Raw genomic sequence first — 12,761 nt, forward strand, 5'->3', positions numbered from 1 at the left:
ATTTTTATCATAAAACCAATTTTAGTCATCTGGAACCCTATCTGTACTCAGCATAAGCCTCCCAAGACACCAGTGGTCCTTCACCCATCCTTTCACACTACTGTTTTGACAAAGATAATAGTGAACTAAATTTGACTTTGTTATTTTTAGCAATTTCAGCTGAGGGTTGGCTGCCTGCAGACACACCTAGAATACTTGTGAAGGTACGTGGCTTCTTGGCTGCTGGCTTAAGAAGAAATGATTTGGTGATACCTTATTATAAATTGCTCTGTATGTAACAACTGTGAAAGAGAAGGAAAAGAAAGAAAGGAGAGTTCAGGTGATAACTTCCTGATTAGAAGTAGGGTGTGAAGTCAGAAGGTTCTGAATAAAAATCTGTTGTATCTTCCCTGAGTTTCTGCCACGGAAGTTACATTTCAGATATGTGCTGTGCACAGGGAGTATACATCCTGTACATAAGACTGTGCTGCTGCCTTCTGTATTTCCACGGCTTAATCTGTTGACTGGGATCTAATGAGGTATCAACATTCATTTTCTCTGTCCATCATTATTTTGATGGACATCATGCATCAAATTTGAATTACACCAACGAGAATCCAGAAATTAAATCCAAAATTAATGTATTCTGATAAGGTATGATATAACTCATAGACAGTGATACAGAAGGTCCTGCACCTGGGTTGGGGGAATCCCAAGCAGAAATACAGGCTGGGCAGAGAATGGGCTGAAAGCAGCCCTGTGGAGAAGGACTTGGGGGTGTTGGTTGACAGAAAGTTGAATACAACCCAGCAGTGTGTGCCTGCAGCCCAGAAAGCCAACTGTATGCTCGGGTGGAACTGGATGATCTTCAAGGTCCCTTCCAATCCAAACCATTCTGTGATTTTATGAATGTTTGTGGGGTTACAGCCACATTTGCCTTTTAGAAACAAACACAATATGTGTTTTTATTTTTACACATAAAACCATAGCAGCCAGAGGAGCAGAGGACTTCTGTACAGGATTTGGGTTTATATCCTATGATCTTTGACCTGTCCTGCATCCTGTGGGAGTACAGACAATGGCATTTAATTTGCTTGCTTCTCACCTTCCCACCTGTGACTTGGGGACGTTAGCACTTCCATCTCCCATCAAATTGCCATGATGAGACATGAATATGGGGGGCTACTTAGATGCCATGATGATGGTTACAAATTAAACACGAGAGATGAGATGACGGGACTGTTATGATTATTGTGAACTATCCTGAACAGATTCAGCGTAGATTGGATCAGGTCTTTAAAAAAAAGGGGCAGCGCAAGTGGGAGCAAGTGAAATTCCCAGTTTTCAACGTGTCGACGCATGTAATGACTACGGTAAGCCCACAGCTGTTCCCTCAACCCTCTTGCAATCACAATTACCGTTCTCTTTACAGTGGCGATCAGCACCAATAACCGTCTCGGTGCCTTTCACAACCTCGGGGCGCTGAGCGCCCCTCGCCAGGCGCCCTGCTCCCGCTGCGCCCCCTGGCGGCGAGGGGCCCGCCCGCCGGCCCTCGCCCGCCGCGCCCCTGGCGCTGGCTACTGGGCTGCGCCTCCCTCGCTGGCCCGAAGGAGCGGGTCCGCCTCGCCGCGGACGGCGCGGGGCAGTGAAGTTGGCACGATACCGGCCGGCTCCACAGCCGCCAGCTCCAGGGCGGAGCTCGGGGTACTCTGTCGCTCAGCTCGCTCAGCCGGGACAGGAGGGGGTTCCCCGGACAGCCTGGGGGGGGGGACGACGACCACGACGACGACGACGGACGACACGGGAGTTTCTCTGCAGGGGCCGAGGGGAAAACCACCGTGGAGGCGCGGGAGAGAAGGCGCTCGGTCCGCCCCGCGGGCTGGCTCCTACCGGCGCCTTTCCCCGCCCCACACGATGTGGGGTGGCTCCCGCCGCGGTACCGCTGGGGTCCCCGCCCCGACCACCGGCCGTCGGACGCCTCGCGCTGGGGCAGTCACGCGCGGCCCCCGCTCGCGGTGACGTCACCGCCCCTCTCCCGCTTCAGGCGGCGGTGGCAGCTCCCGGGCTGTGCGAGTGCCGCTCCGCGCCGTGCGGGGCCGCTTGGCACCGCCTCCTGCCCTCCCTCTCCGCCGGCCGCCCGGCCTCCTCTCCTCCCGTCCCTCCTCCCGTCCCCGCCTGCCTCCAGTGTTGCCCCATGTTCGCGCTGGAGAAGGCCGGGGGGCAGCCGGCGTCGGGTAGAAGTGGTGGGTTTCCGAACATGGCGTCCGTGGGGGATTTTAACGTGCTCAGCTCCAGCATCCCGGCCACCAAGGTGGAGCTCTCCGTGTCCTGCAGGTACTGCGGCGGTTCAGGGGAGCGCTGCCCGCTCGCCCCGGGGCGTCGGAGGGAGAGCAGACAGGCGAGGCCGGGCCCGCCGTGTGCCGGGGCTGGGGACCGGCCAGGGGCGTGGGGCAGCGTCCGGGCGCGGGGTTTCCCTCCACAACCCGGCGCTGTCCGGGGCGCTGCGCCCAGCCCCTGGGAGGGCTGCCCAGCGCGGGGAAGTTGTAAATACCCTGCTTCGGGAAGAACCTGGGAGCAGTTTGGGCTCTGCTGCCCGCCCGCTACCGCGCACCGGCCGGGGTGCCGCCGGGGGAGGAGCGGCTGCGGGCTGGTCCCTGCTGCCGGCATGGGGGGAAGCTGGCAGAGGGCGCGGGAGCCGCCTTGCCGTGCGCCGAGCGGGTATTTAACTTCTTCCAGCGGGTATTTAACTTCTGGAGCTGTCCCAAGTGGCGCGGTGGGCACGGGGAAAACTCCCATCCGGAGCAACCCTTTCGCAGCGTGTTTAAGGCACCCTCTTGCAAAACTGTTACGAAACCGGGCGTGTTACTCGTCACGTTTTATAGTAACGCTGCTGCCGATAAATTACAAAAATGCCAACCCTTAACACCACATCTAGTGTATGCAGATTTGTTCCCGGGCTTTCGTTTGGCTGTGGTTTGTTTATCGGCATTCTTCCTTGAAGCACTGGGAGTTTCCTGTCAGAGGTCTGAAAGTGTTTTTATTTGTGGTCTTTTATCTTCATGTGTTCGTTCACATTTCGCAGCTTCCTTCGGTATTCCCTAGAAGTTGCAGAACAGTTCCTTTCGCTGGCAGCTTCTAGTGGGTAATTTGAACTGTTAGTGTTGTTTCCTGTTGGGAAATGAGGCAAAGTTTGTGCTACAGTCCGTTGCTCCATTTTCTGATGGAGCTGCTAGGGAGCTGCTGCTGTTAGCACTGCTTCTAATGAAAGAACCACAGTGTTCTGAACCTAAATTCAGACCACTCCCTCTTTTTCCTTAGTAAATAAAGTATGATTTGATGTTTTGTGAAGGATACGTTTAAAATAAGGCTGAGACAATGAGGAGTAAGATTGAATTTGGAATACTGAACTAGTCGCCAGACTGACATATGAATGCCCTGATGTATTTACTGCCTATCTCTGCAAAATTCACTGGCAACAACCTCAGAAAACCCTGGTCCCCTGAAGGGTGGGCTGCAACATGTAAAAGCAATCCAGGGGTTCTAGCATTACTGCTGGGTTCCTTAAGTAACCTGTCACAATTACAGATACCAGAACAGTCATGCTGGATTTAACCCTGTTCCCTTATAATGGGAGTTCCTTTCATTCCAGGTATTGTTTGTATATACCTGCAATGTTTTTTTTAAACCCTTGTTCTGTAGTGATTTAAGAATCCATCAGATAGTTACAAGGAAATGTAGGTATATGACATAGTGAATTCTGACCTTAGTTACCTTTCTGGTAACTAATTTCAGTATATTGCTTCAATATTTGTTTCTTCGTAGGTATCTTTAAAAGCTACATCTGTTTTGTTAAGACTGCATTCTTTTTCCTTGTTTAAAAAGAAATGGTCTGCCTTCCCAACATGTCTTGATGTCAAATGCAGAGGATGGGGATTTCTATGGTGATTCCTTTCTTCTTAATGCGCTGGGATGGCAGCTTTGGATTACAAAATCATGCTTCAAAATTGAGTGTAAATGAATGACATTGGGACAGAGATTAACGATTAACACATTTGTGATTCATCTATAAACATTCATTGGCTCAGGCTCTCAAAAAGTAGTGTTAAATGAAATTGTGAAATAGAGAGCAAACTGCAAAGTTCAGAGAATGCTGAAAATTCTTTAATAATTAGCAGTTGTGTATTCCTTAACACCTGAAGAGAAATGCTTTTAAAATAGTTTGGGTCATGACATTAATTTTCTCTTGGTAGCTGGAGTTATAGAACCAATTTGGTCAATTGTTCCCGTCAACAGTTGTCAGCTGATAACTGTTCTTTCTTCACAGATTTTCGTTTTTTGCTTGTTTTCATTATAGGAAGTCTAGGAACTTCTTCCGTTCGTACGGGTGGTGTAACTTGCTGGAAAGTGAAGCAGTGCAGGCTGTTTGTGTCCCAAATAAACTTGTTACTCTAGACAGTTTTATCTTTATTTATTTATTTTCCCTCTTTCTGTCCTTCTTTTTCAGTAAGGAAACAGCTTCTGTTCACTTAAGCTTTTAATTCTGTATAGTTTATCTGTCAGCACTTCCCAAGTTAATTTGCCCTGCATACTGGTGCTGTCAGTGTTACCAAGTTCACCAGGTTCCAGTACTATGCAGGTGGCATTGCACTACTTCTTACTCTGCAAGCCAGGCTGTTCTAGCTTCAGGGGCACATGAGGTAACCTTCAGGAGAAGTGCATCTGATGAGATGAGAAATTCTCTATGAAAATTATGAAATATTTTGGATATCAGGTGATGTTCTTTCTGGGGTATGACTAAAAACTTCCTATGATTCCCATGGCTGATAAAATGCCAGCATTTGGCCATAGTTTTACAAATGCTAGAAGAACAAGAAATTAATTCTTTTTAGTTATTACTAATCAGTGTCTATCAAATAAAATGTTGACAATTCTTTTCTGACTCTTGGAAGATGTAGATTTCCAACCTTCTGAGTTGTCTTTTTAAACAAAAATCTGTGTTTTTTGGCTCAAAAGCCAGATGCAATGTGGTGGAACAACAGAAATGTGTCATCAGAGAGGATCCTCTGCGGTGTTGGTAACAATCTGCTATTGCCTGGATCAGTTGCTCAAGTAGCCATCTCCCTCTGCGCCCTGTAGCTCCCTTCATCACATGCCTGAACTACATCCATGGTCTGATGAAAATTTCACTGTCATCTGCTCTGTGATCTTTGGTTGTTGCCACCTGCCGTGGTATTACACGATTGTCATGAGGTGAAGGATCAGGACCTTGGCTCTCCAATTAGTGTGAAAGAGAGAATATAGGCTGCTTTTATCTTTTACTCCACTACTGCTTTCCAGCCCAAAGGTTCTCCTTCCTCTAAAGGGGTATTTGCACTGCATGCTATGTGTAGGCCTGTGCCTAGACTTGAATCTTCACTTTTAACTGTGTAAACTTGTGGTCCCATGTGAGCCTGAGGTAAGCTTTAGGCCATGTGTCTGCCACCCTTATCTCCCCCTGTGGTGTTCTTCACCAGTTCCAACCTAGTTAAATCTCAAAAAGCTTCATATTCTATTCTAATCTTCCCTACTATCAGTGCAGTTATGATGTAGTTGACTGAACTAGCATACTTAATGCTGAGAACATGGGTAGATGATGGTTGTAACATATCTTAAAGTTTGTGCTGTATGTGAACATACAAAGTTTTCCACTATTTATTGTGATGTATATCATGGTGATTTCTGCTCCTCGTGGTAGCTCGGTGGACCCAGGTTTTTTCCTGTTGTCTCCTGACTGAGCCACAGCCTTTATGAAACCTTATCTTACAAGAATGGCCAAGAGTTTCATTAAGCCTCATGTTAATGTTTATTTACTTACTGAATTAGGAGTTATCAGAATTATATTCTTGAGACTAATTTTTAAAACTGTAGGGAAGTGAAGCTGTAGCTTGGTCACTTTATGACTTCTAGGAGTGTATTTGAAAGTGTATGACTTCTAGTGGTTATCTGAAAGATAGTAACATGCTGGCACAGCATAGGTCACTTTATGATAGTATTGCTCTGCAAGGCTATATGCTCAGTCAAGAAGTCTGTCCTCAGTGTTCTGGGTTTATGCTGAATAGGCTCTCCAGTGGCTGTATTCCCATACCAGGCATAATGTGTGTAAAAGCCTCATAAACTCCTTATCATGATTAATTCAACAGAAATACAACTGGTTGCCCATGCCTGGTTTGCATCAGTTCTGTGCCACTTTACAATTTGTACAGAAGTGTAATATTAATTAATAGGCTGAATGGAACTAAACAACTGCTATTCTGAGTAATGAAGATAATTTAATTTCAAGTTTCTTGCACAGAGGAACAGAAATTTCTATTTCAGATATTTTGCCTTTTCTTTTGTTTGGCAGCCTGAATATCTTAACCAGTCACTTTCTAGTGGTTGCGGTGCCCAAAAGTATGTTTAATTATATGTTTGATTGTCCTAGGCATTGATTTCTGGCAAGATCACTTCTCTCCAGACAGTGTAGTTGCCTCCTCAATTTTGAAAATAGCAATCATTTCTTAGAAATCCCTGTCACAGAAAGATGCAATACTAAAAGAGATATCCGTAACAGATTATTTGGTGGTGTAGCTCTGTGTAGTACAAAATATGGAATATAAAATTCATCCTGATTGTAAATCTGGTTTTAATTTTCCTGCTTTCTTTGTGTACATGTATCCAGTTTGGATTAAAAGTCTCTGGAGTGGCTATGTGTGACCAGCAACAGAAAGTTGATCTTGTATGGTTTTGCTTTGAAATGAAACTGCCTGGACAGCCAGCTGGCTCCAGCTGCGAAAAATTAGTGTATTGGGGAAAAAAATATAAATGGGTGACAGTGTCCATCAAGGTAGTCATGGGAATGCATTCCTGATAGCTTACATGGTTTGGCTTTCACCTGTGTGTCTGTGTTGTTTGAACTTTAAGCATGCAACTATGCAACTTCTAGAGTTTAAAGCAGATCTGTTGCCCTGTGAATTCAGTGTTGTGATTCCGAGCCCCAGGTTTCACACTATGCAAGTCTCGGAACTTGCCCAGTTTTGTCTAAAATTGTCTTACGGGGCTTAGCTACAAACCCAAACCCAGTGTTTTTTCTAATGATCAGGTGGCTACTGCTTAGTTAGTTTCTCTTTGGCTTGTTTTTGTGTGGTATAAACATATTTCTTTCTACAGGTAGTAGTAATAAGTTGTTATTCTGTGTATATTGATGTATTTGTGACTCTCAAAGGACAGTGTAATGCAGAGGAGCATTGGCATGGTGTGGTAGCAGAGGTCTTGCAAGTGGGGACACAGGACACAGAGTAGTAGAGCAACAGCTGAAAAGAGGGGGACCCCAGTGCTGTAAAGAGGTCACCAGTGGTTGGTAAAAAGTGCAGGCTGGGAGCTGGGCAAACCTGTTTTTTGGAATAATGCGGTGCTGAAAGAGCAGGTCTCAAGCAGATGTGATACGCACCATACACAGTAAATTTGGATGTAAAATGGAGTTGCAGACCAATGAAGCAAGAGCGAGGTGTAAGAGCATGTTGGAAAAATAACCCAGATGGGGATTCTCAGAGTGGGGAGGAGGGACCCATCAATATCAAACTCCTCCTGAGACCACCTGCTCCACTCCTGCCACCACTAAACTTCATGCTTCTCCCCAGACAAGACGTGGGACACTGATGGCTCACTGTAACACCCTCCTACAGCTGACGCCAACAATCTTAGCCCCAGAAGGGTGCTATAAAGGAAACCCTGACAGCAGGAAAAGAGAGAGGTACTAGGAAGTGTGAAGCAACTTTAAATGTATTATTATGAACTCTTTCTGTAGTAGTATTATTTTCCTCGTTCTCTTTCTTTGCCATCTGAGCAGTGCTTCACCCACTAACAGGAGTATCTTGCCCAGATTTTCACAATCCCGTACTTTCTGTTTGTTTCCACAGCATGCCTGCAAAATAGTGCTATGTTTAAGTAAAGAAACTTAGCTCTTCCTTTGGTTTTTGTTTGTTTTTTACCCCCAGGAGTAGTCAGCAGTTTTAATAGAGGTTTCAACCTGAAACTTTGTGTACATCTAGACAGAGAAGGCTGTGGATTGTTATAAAATCATGGAAGCACTGCTGGGCTAACCCTTCACATTGCTTCTCCCTTTCTTTTTCCCTTAAGAGAATGGCTTCTGAACCAGTATCTGTTTAAATTGACAACAAAAGTTACTGGGAGGCTGAAAATTACTTCTTGGTCTCCTTGTGAACCAGCAGAGCCAATTACTTCTCCACAGGTTGTGATGAAGTATTGTAGATGCTTTCTTAAGCTTGCATATCGGAGGTACGTTTGCTTTCTTCCCAGGCCTTCTAGTGCCGCAAAGAGTGGAGACAATGTAAAACCAGAAGGAAGGTATGATCCTAATTGCCTGTTGGTCAGAAGAGCCACCATTTTCTCACCTGTGAGCCTTTCCCAAGAGAGCCAGTTATTTTGACAGGAAGATAAAATTCTGAGAAATTGTCTAATCTTCTTTTTTGGTCCAGGGCATTTTGAATCTAGAGATCTGGAGGCTGATAGCTTGCTTTTTATTGTGTTCTGACAGAATACAGAAGGAGAGAGTAAATAGGTAGGGAAAGGTGGCTACTTAAGCTAGCACCACAACAGGAAAGTTGTTTGTGCAATTACTCTGCAAGAAGTCAAGTGGATTCTTCACTCAAGTAGGCTCTTTGGGTTGTACATCGTCTTACATAGGACTGCCCATTGCAAGTCCAGTAATATCAGTTGAGGCTGAGGGACAGTGTTTGCTAGGACGTCATACAGTTAAGTTAAAAATAATAGTAGAATGGATACCATTCTGCACAGTAAAAAGTGAGGAGATGCTGCTTTGTTTTTTTTCTCTGGTTCTCCTTTGAAAAAGGCATGTGGGCCCAACATTAAGTGCGGGAAACAGAAATGCCATTTGTTTGATGAACTAAGGGCAGTCGCGCTTCCCATGGAATGACACAAGTGTACTGTGAGAAAAGTAGTGTACACTTATGTGAGAATCTGGTATCTTGAAAATGTATATTTTCTAAAAATTAAAAATAATTGTGCATGGGTAACTAACTTCTGTGTTTGCAAACTGCCGAGGGCTTTATTTCACAACCAAGGAATCTTTGCCTGCACTTTAATGTAATCTAAAGATGAAGAGAAACATAAACCCTTAACAGCTGGAGAGATTGTGACAAATTCATCTGAAGCAAACTGTATTTTTAGCGTAAAGGATTTCAGAGCTGTTGAAAGCAATGTATAAATAAGTATTTTTCCAGTCATATGAACACAGTTGGGGATTTTTTTGTGTACTTCTGTTCTTTAGTGCCAGAATTCTGCCATTTCTGAAGGGGTGATTGTACTTACTTCTGCTTAGCAGTTGGATTTAACAAAGGGTTAAATTTAAACCCTGCAGAGCAGGAAGTTCAAATACTGATCATTAAAATAAAGTCAAATTTGAAGCAAAGTATATGTGAACAAGGTGAGTAAATGTTATTTTTTAACATAGGCCAATCTTTGTCAATGTACGTATAATCCATAGAGTATGTGAGACTGTACAAAGCAACATAGTGTTTAAAAGACATTTGGACTATGTTGTTAATAACATGCTTTAACACTTGGCCAGCCCTGAAGTAGTCAAGCAGGTGGAATAGATGTCAGTTGTAGGTTCCTTACAATAGAAATACTCTCTTTTATTCTTAAACAATTTTTCAAGCAAAGCACCACAGCACAGAAACTGTTATTTTGACAAACAATGTGAACAAAGTGATTCTGCAAGGCATAGCTAAATAGGTTTTAACTTTTCTTATGTACTGATTACTTTTAATTTTTTTCCTGGAGAAATCTATCTCATGATACAGAAAAAGAAACCTTTATCCCAGCATTTGTAATCGGTCTTGTGCTTTCCAGTTTAGACAAGTAGGCGTTATTGCTGTGGTTCCTATTTATTTTTTCCTTTAGTCATCTGTTCTATTGCAACCGTTTTGGAAGGTCCACTCCAGAGCAGGCAAGTACAGAATGAATTCCTTCAGAATCTGTTCTGGTAGAATGCTGCTTTCTGCACAGATGTTCCTAGACTTCTTTGCTGTACATATTGGATGTGTGTGTGTTTCTCTAGGTAAAAGCATATTTGTCTTTTTTTTTTTTTTCCTCATACTCAATAGCAATTCCTCCTCTTTTCTTTTTGCATTCTTTATTTGAAAGGCTGAATGTGCCTAGAAAAAAATGTACTCCCCATGTTCTCTGATTAGGAGGAGGAAATAGAGCTTTAGATATTTCTGGTTTCTGAGTTTCTGAGCTTTCCTAGGACTACTTTCTGCAACAAAATAGTGTACTACCAAAGAGAATGCTTTTCTCAGGTAAAAGGGGAAGAAATGCACTGTGTTATCACTCAACCTGTGCAGGAAGTGCCATTGACTATTGAGGGGATAAAGACAACATGAAGTTCCAGAAATACATCCAGTCTTCTTTCTTCTTTTGCTTTCAGCATTTCTTTTGGGTGTAGGTTGGCATCTGCTTACGTGCCATGCAGTTTTCAGGTATTTAAAGGAGCACTTTGATTGTTTTCCCCCTAAAATCATAGAATCACAGAACAGTTAGGGTTGGAAAGGACCTTAAGATCATCCGGTTCCAACCCCCTGCCATGGGCAGGGACCCTTCCCACTAGACCATGTCATCCAAGGCTCTGTCCAACCTGGCCTTGAACTCCACCAGGGATGGAGCATTCACAAGCTCTGTCCAACCTGGCCTTGAACACCACCAGGGATGGAGCATTCACAACTTCCCTGGGCAACCTATTCCAGTGCCTCACCACTCTTACAGTAAAGAACTTCCTCCGTTTAAGTTTTAACCCATTAACCCTTGTCCTATCACTACAGTCCCTAATGAATAGTCCCTCCCCAGCATCCCTATAGCCCCCCTTCAGATACTGGAAGGCTGCTATGAGGTCTCCACACAGCCTTCTCTTCTCCAGGCTGAACAGCCCCAACTTCCTCAGCCTGTCTTCATACGGGAGGTGCTCCAGTCCCCTGATCATCCTCGTGGCCCTCCTCTGGACTTATTCCAAGAGTTCCATGTCCTTTTAATGTTGAGGACACCAGAACTGCACACAATACTCCCAAGTGAGGTCTCAGGAGAGCAGAGTAGAGGGGCAGGATCAGCTCCTTCAACCTGCTGGTCACGCTCCTTTTGATGCAGCCCAGGATACGGTTGGCCTTCTGGACTGTGAGCGCACACTGAAGCTGGCTCATGTTCATTCCCTCCAGCGTATCAACCCAACCACACAGCTTGGTGCCATCGGCAAACTTGCTGAGGGCACACTCAATCCCACTGTCCATGTCAGCGACAAAGGTGTTGAACAAGACCGGTCCCAACACCAATCCCTGAGGGACACCACTCGTTACTGGTCTCGAGCTGGACATTGAGCCATTGACCACAACTCTTTGTGTGCGGCCATCCAGCCAGTTCTTTATCCACTGAGTGTTCCATCCATCAAATTCATGTCACTCCTATTTAGTGACAAGGATGTTGTTGTGGCACTGTGTCGAATGCTTTGCACAAGTCCAGGTAGATGACATCAACTGCTCTACCCCTGTCCATCAGTTCTGTAGCCCCATCATAGAAGGCCACCAAATTGGTCAGGCAGGATTTCCCCTTAGTGAAGCCATGCTGGCTGTCACCAAGCACCTTGTTGTTTTTCATGTGCCTAAGCATGCCTGCCAGGAGAATCTGCTCCAAGATTTTGCCAGGCATGGAGGTGAGACTGACTGGTGAAATGAAAATGTACAGAGGAAATTGAGCAGCTGCTGGAGTTGCTAAGTGATTTAGTGGACAAACCAAACTTCCCCACCACCCGTTTGCACTGTTCTTTACATGCCTTCTGAAACTGGCTGCATTGCTTGAACAGCTTGTTAAATTCTTATGTTACCGTTTTGGCTGGTTATTAATGATTTGGAAGATCAGTCATGTGTGCAAACTTTGCTGAAGATGTTTTTTATTTATGGTAAAATGTATGAAGGGTTGAATGGAGGATATTGAAAGCTGTATTAGTTCAAAACACTTGCTGACCTGAACTGCAGTGTTAACCTTTGGTATTTCAGTCCTTCCAGGGATACTGACTGTGTAGAAATACTCTGGATTCTAGAAGTCCTTGAGCAGCTAATTGCTGATGAGCAGGAACATCTCAGGAAGTGTTACAGATAATTACCTTGCTCTCATTCTGTTCCCATAGTGGCTACTTTTTGCAACTGCTGGAATAAGAGCATTGGGGTAGGCTGAGCTGCTGGTATGAGCAGGCTTCATGGTTTTATGTATATGGGAAAACAGAGGAAGAAAACTTAAAAAGAAACAGAGTAAGAGTAGGAAATACTAAAAAGCCTCAAGGCACCTTAACTCAGTATGAGTCATTAAAATGGTTTAATCTTAATCTGCAGTCACAAATGCTAACATACCAATTAGAAGGTCATTGTAGAGTATTTATGGAGAGGAATTTAAATTGCTTGGAATCCTAATAGTGAGCATGGGAGGCCTATCCCAAAACCTAATGTACTGCCTCTTTCTTATAACCCTGTGTCTAGGCTTTTATTATCCCCAGATGAATTGCTATAAAACCAATTCTAGTTACCATAAATTAATGGCATATCTAGGTATGTAGAATTAAAGAGGAATAGGAGGCAATTTTCATTTTGGATTGGTAGTTCTGATATTGTAGAACTTGCTATACAGTCTTTTAAAGTAGGTTGTAGTGGTTGTTGTGAAATACAGACTTGAAATCACTGGTTTTC

The 12,761-nt window shown here is 44.4% G+C and overlaps 1 protein-coding gene across 5 annotated transcripts in view; it reads left to right on the plus strand.

Annotated features, from left to right (window-relative positions):
- The first annotated feature begins 2,122 nt into the window (after nucleotides 1–2,122).
- The window catches only part of CPNE8 (copine 8), a 92,067-nt gene continuing 81,428 nt past the window's right edge, over nucleotides 2,123–12,761 (plus strand). For 4 of the 5 annotated variants that reach the window (XR_009968425.1, XR_009968426.1, XM_062638328.1 and 1 more), the window contains exon 1: nucleotides 2,123–2,313. Coding sequence is in view for 2 of the 5 variants with exons in the window: in XM_062638328.1 (XP_062494312.1) it covers nucleotides 2,174–2,313 (140 nt within the window). In the remaining 3 variants the exon portion in view is untranslated. The remainder of the gene's footprint in view (nucleotides 2,314–12,761) is intronic. The other variant, XM_062638331.1, reaches the window with a different exon arrangement.

Source organism: Pezoporus occidentalis, unplaced genomic scaffold (assembly GCF_034315485.1).
Source record: "Pezoporus occidentalis ecotype Australia unplaced genomic scaffold, CSIRO_AGI_Poc_V1 ctg56, whole genome shotgun sequence".
NCBI classification, from domain to species: domain Eukaryota; kingdom Metazoa; phylum Chordata; class Aves; order Psittaciformes; family Psittacidae; genus Pezoporus; species Pezoporus occidentalis.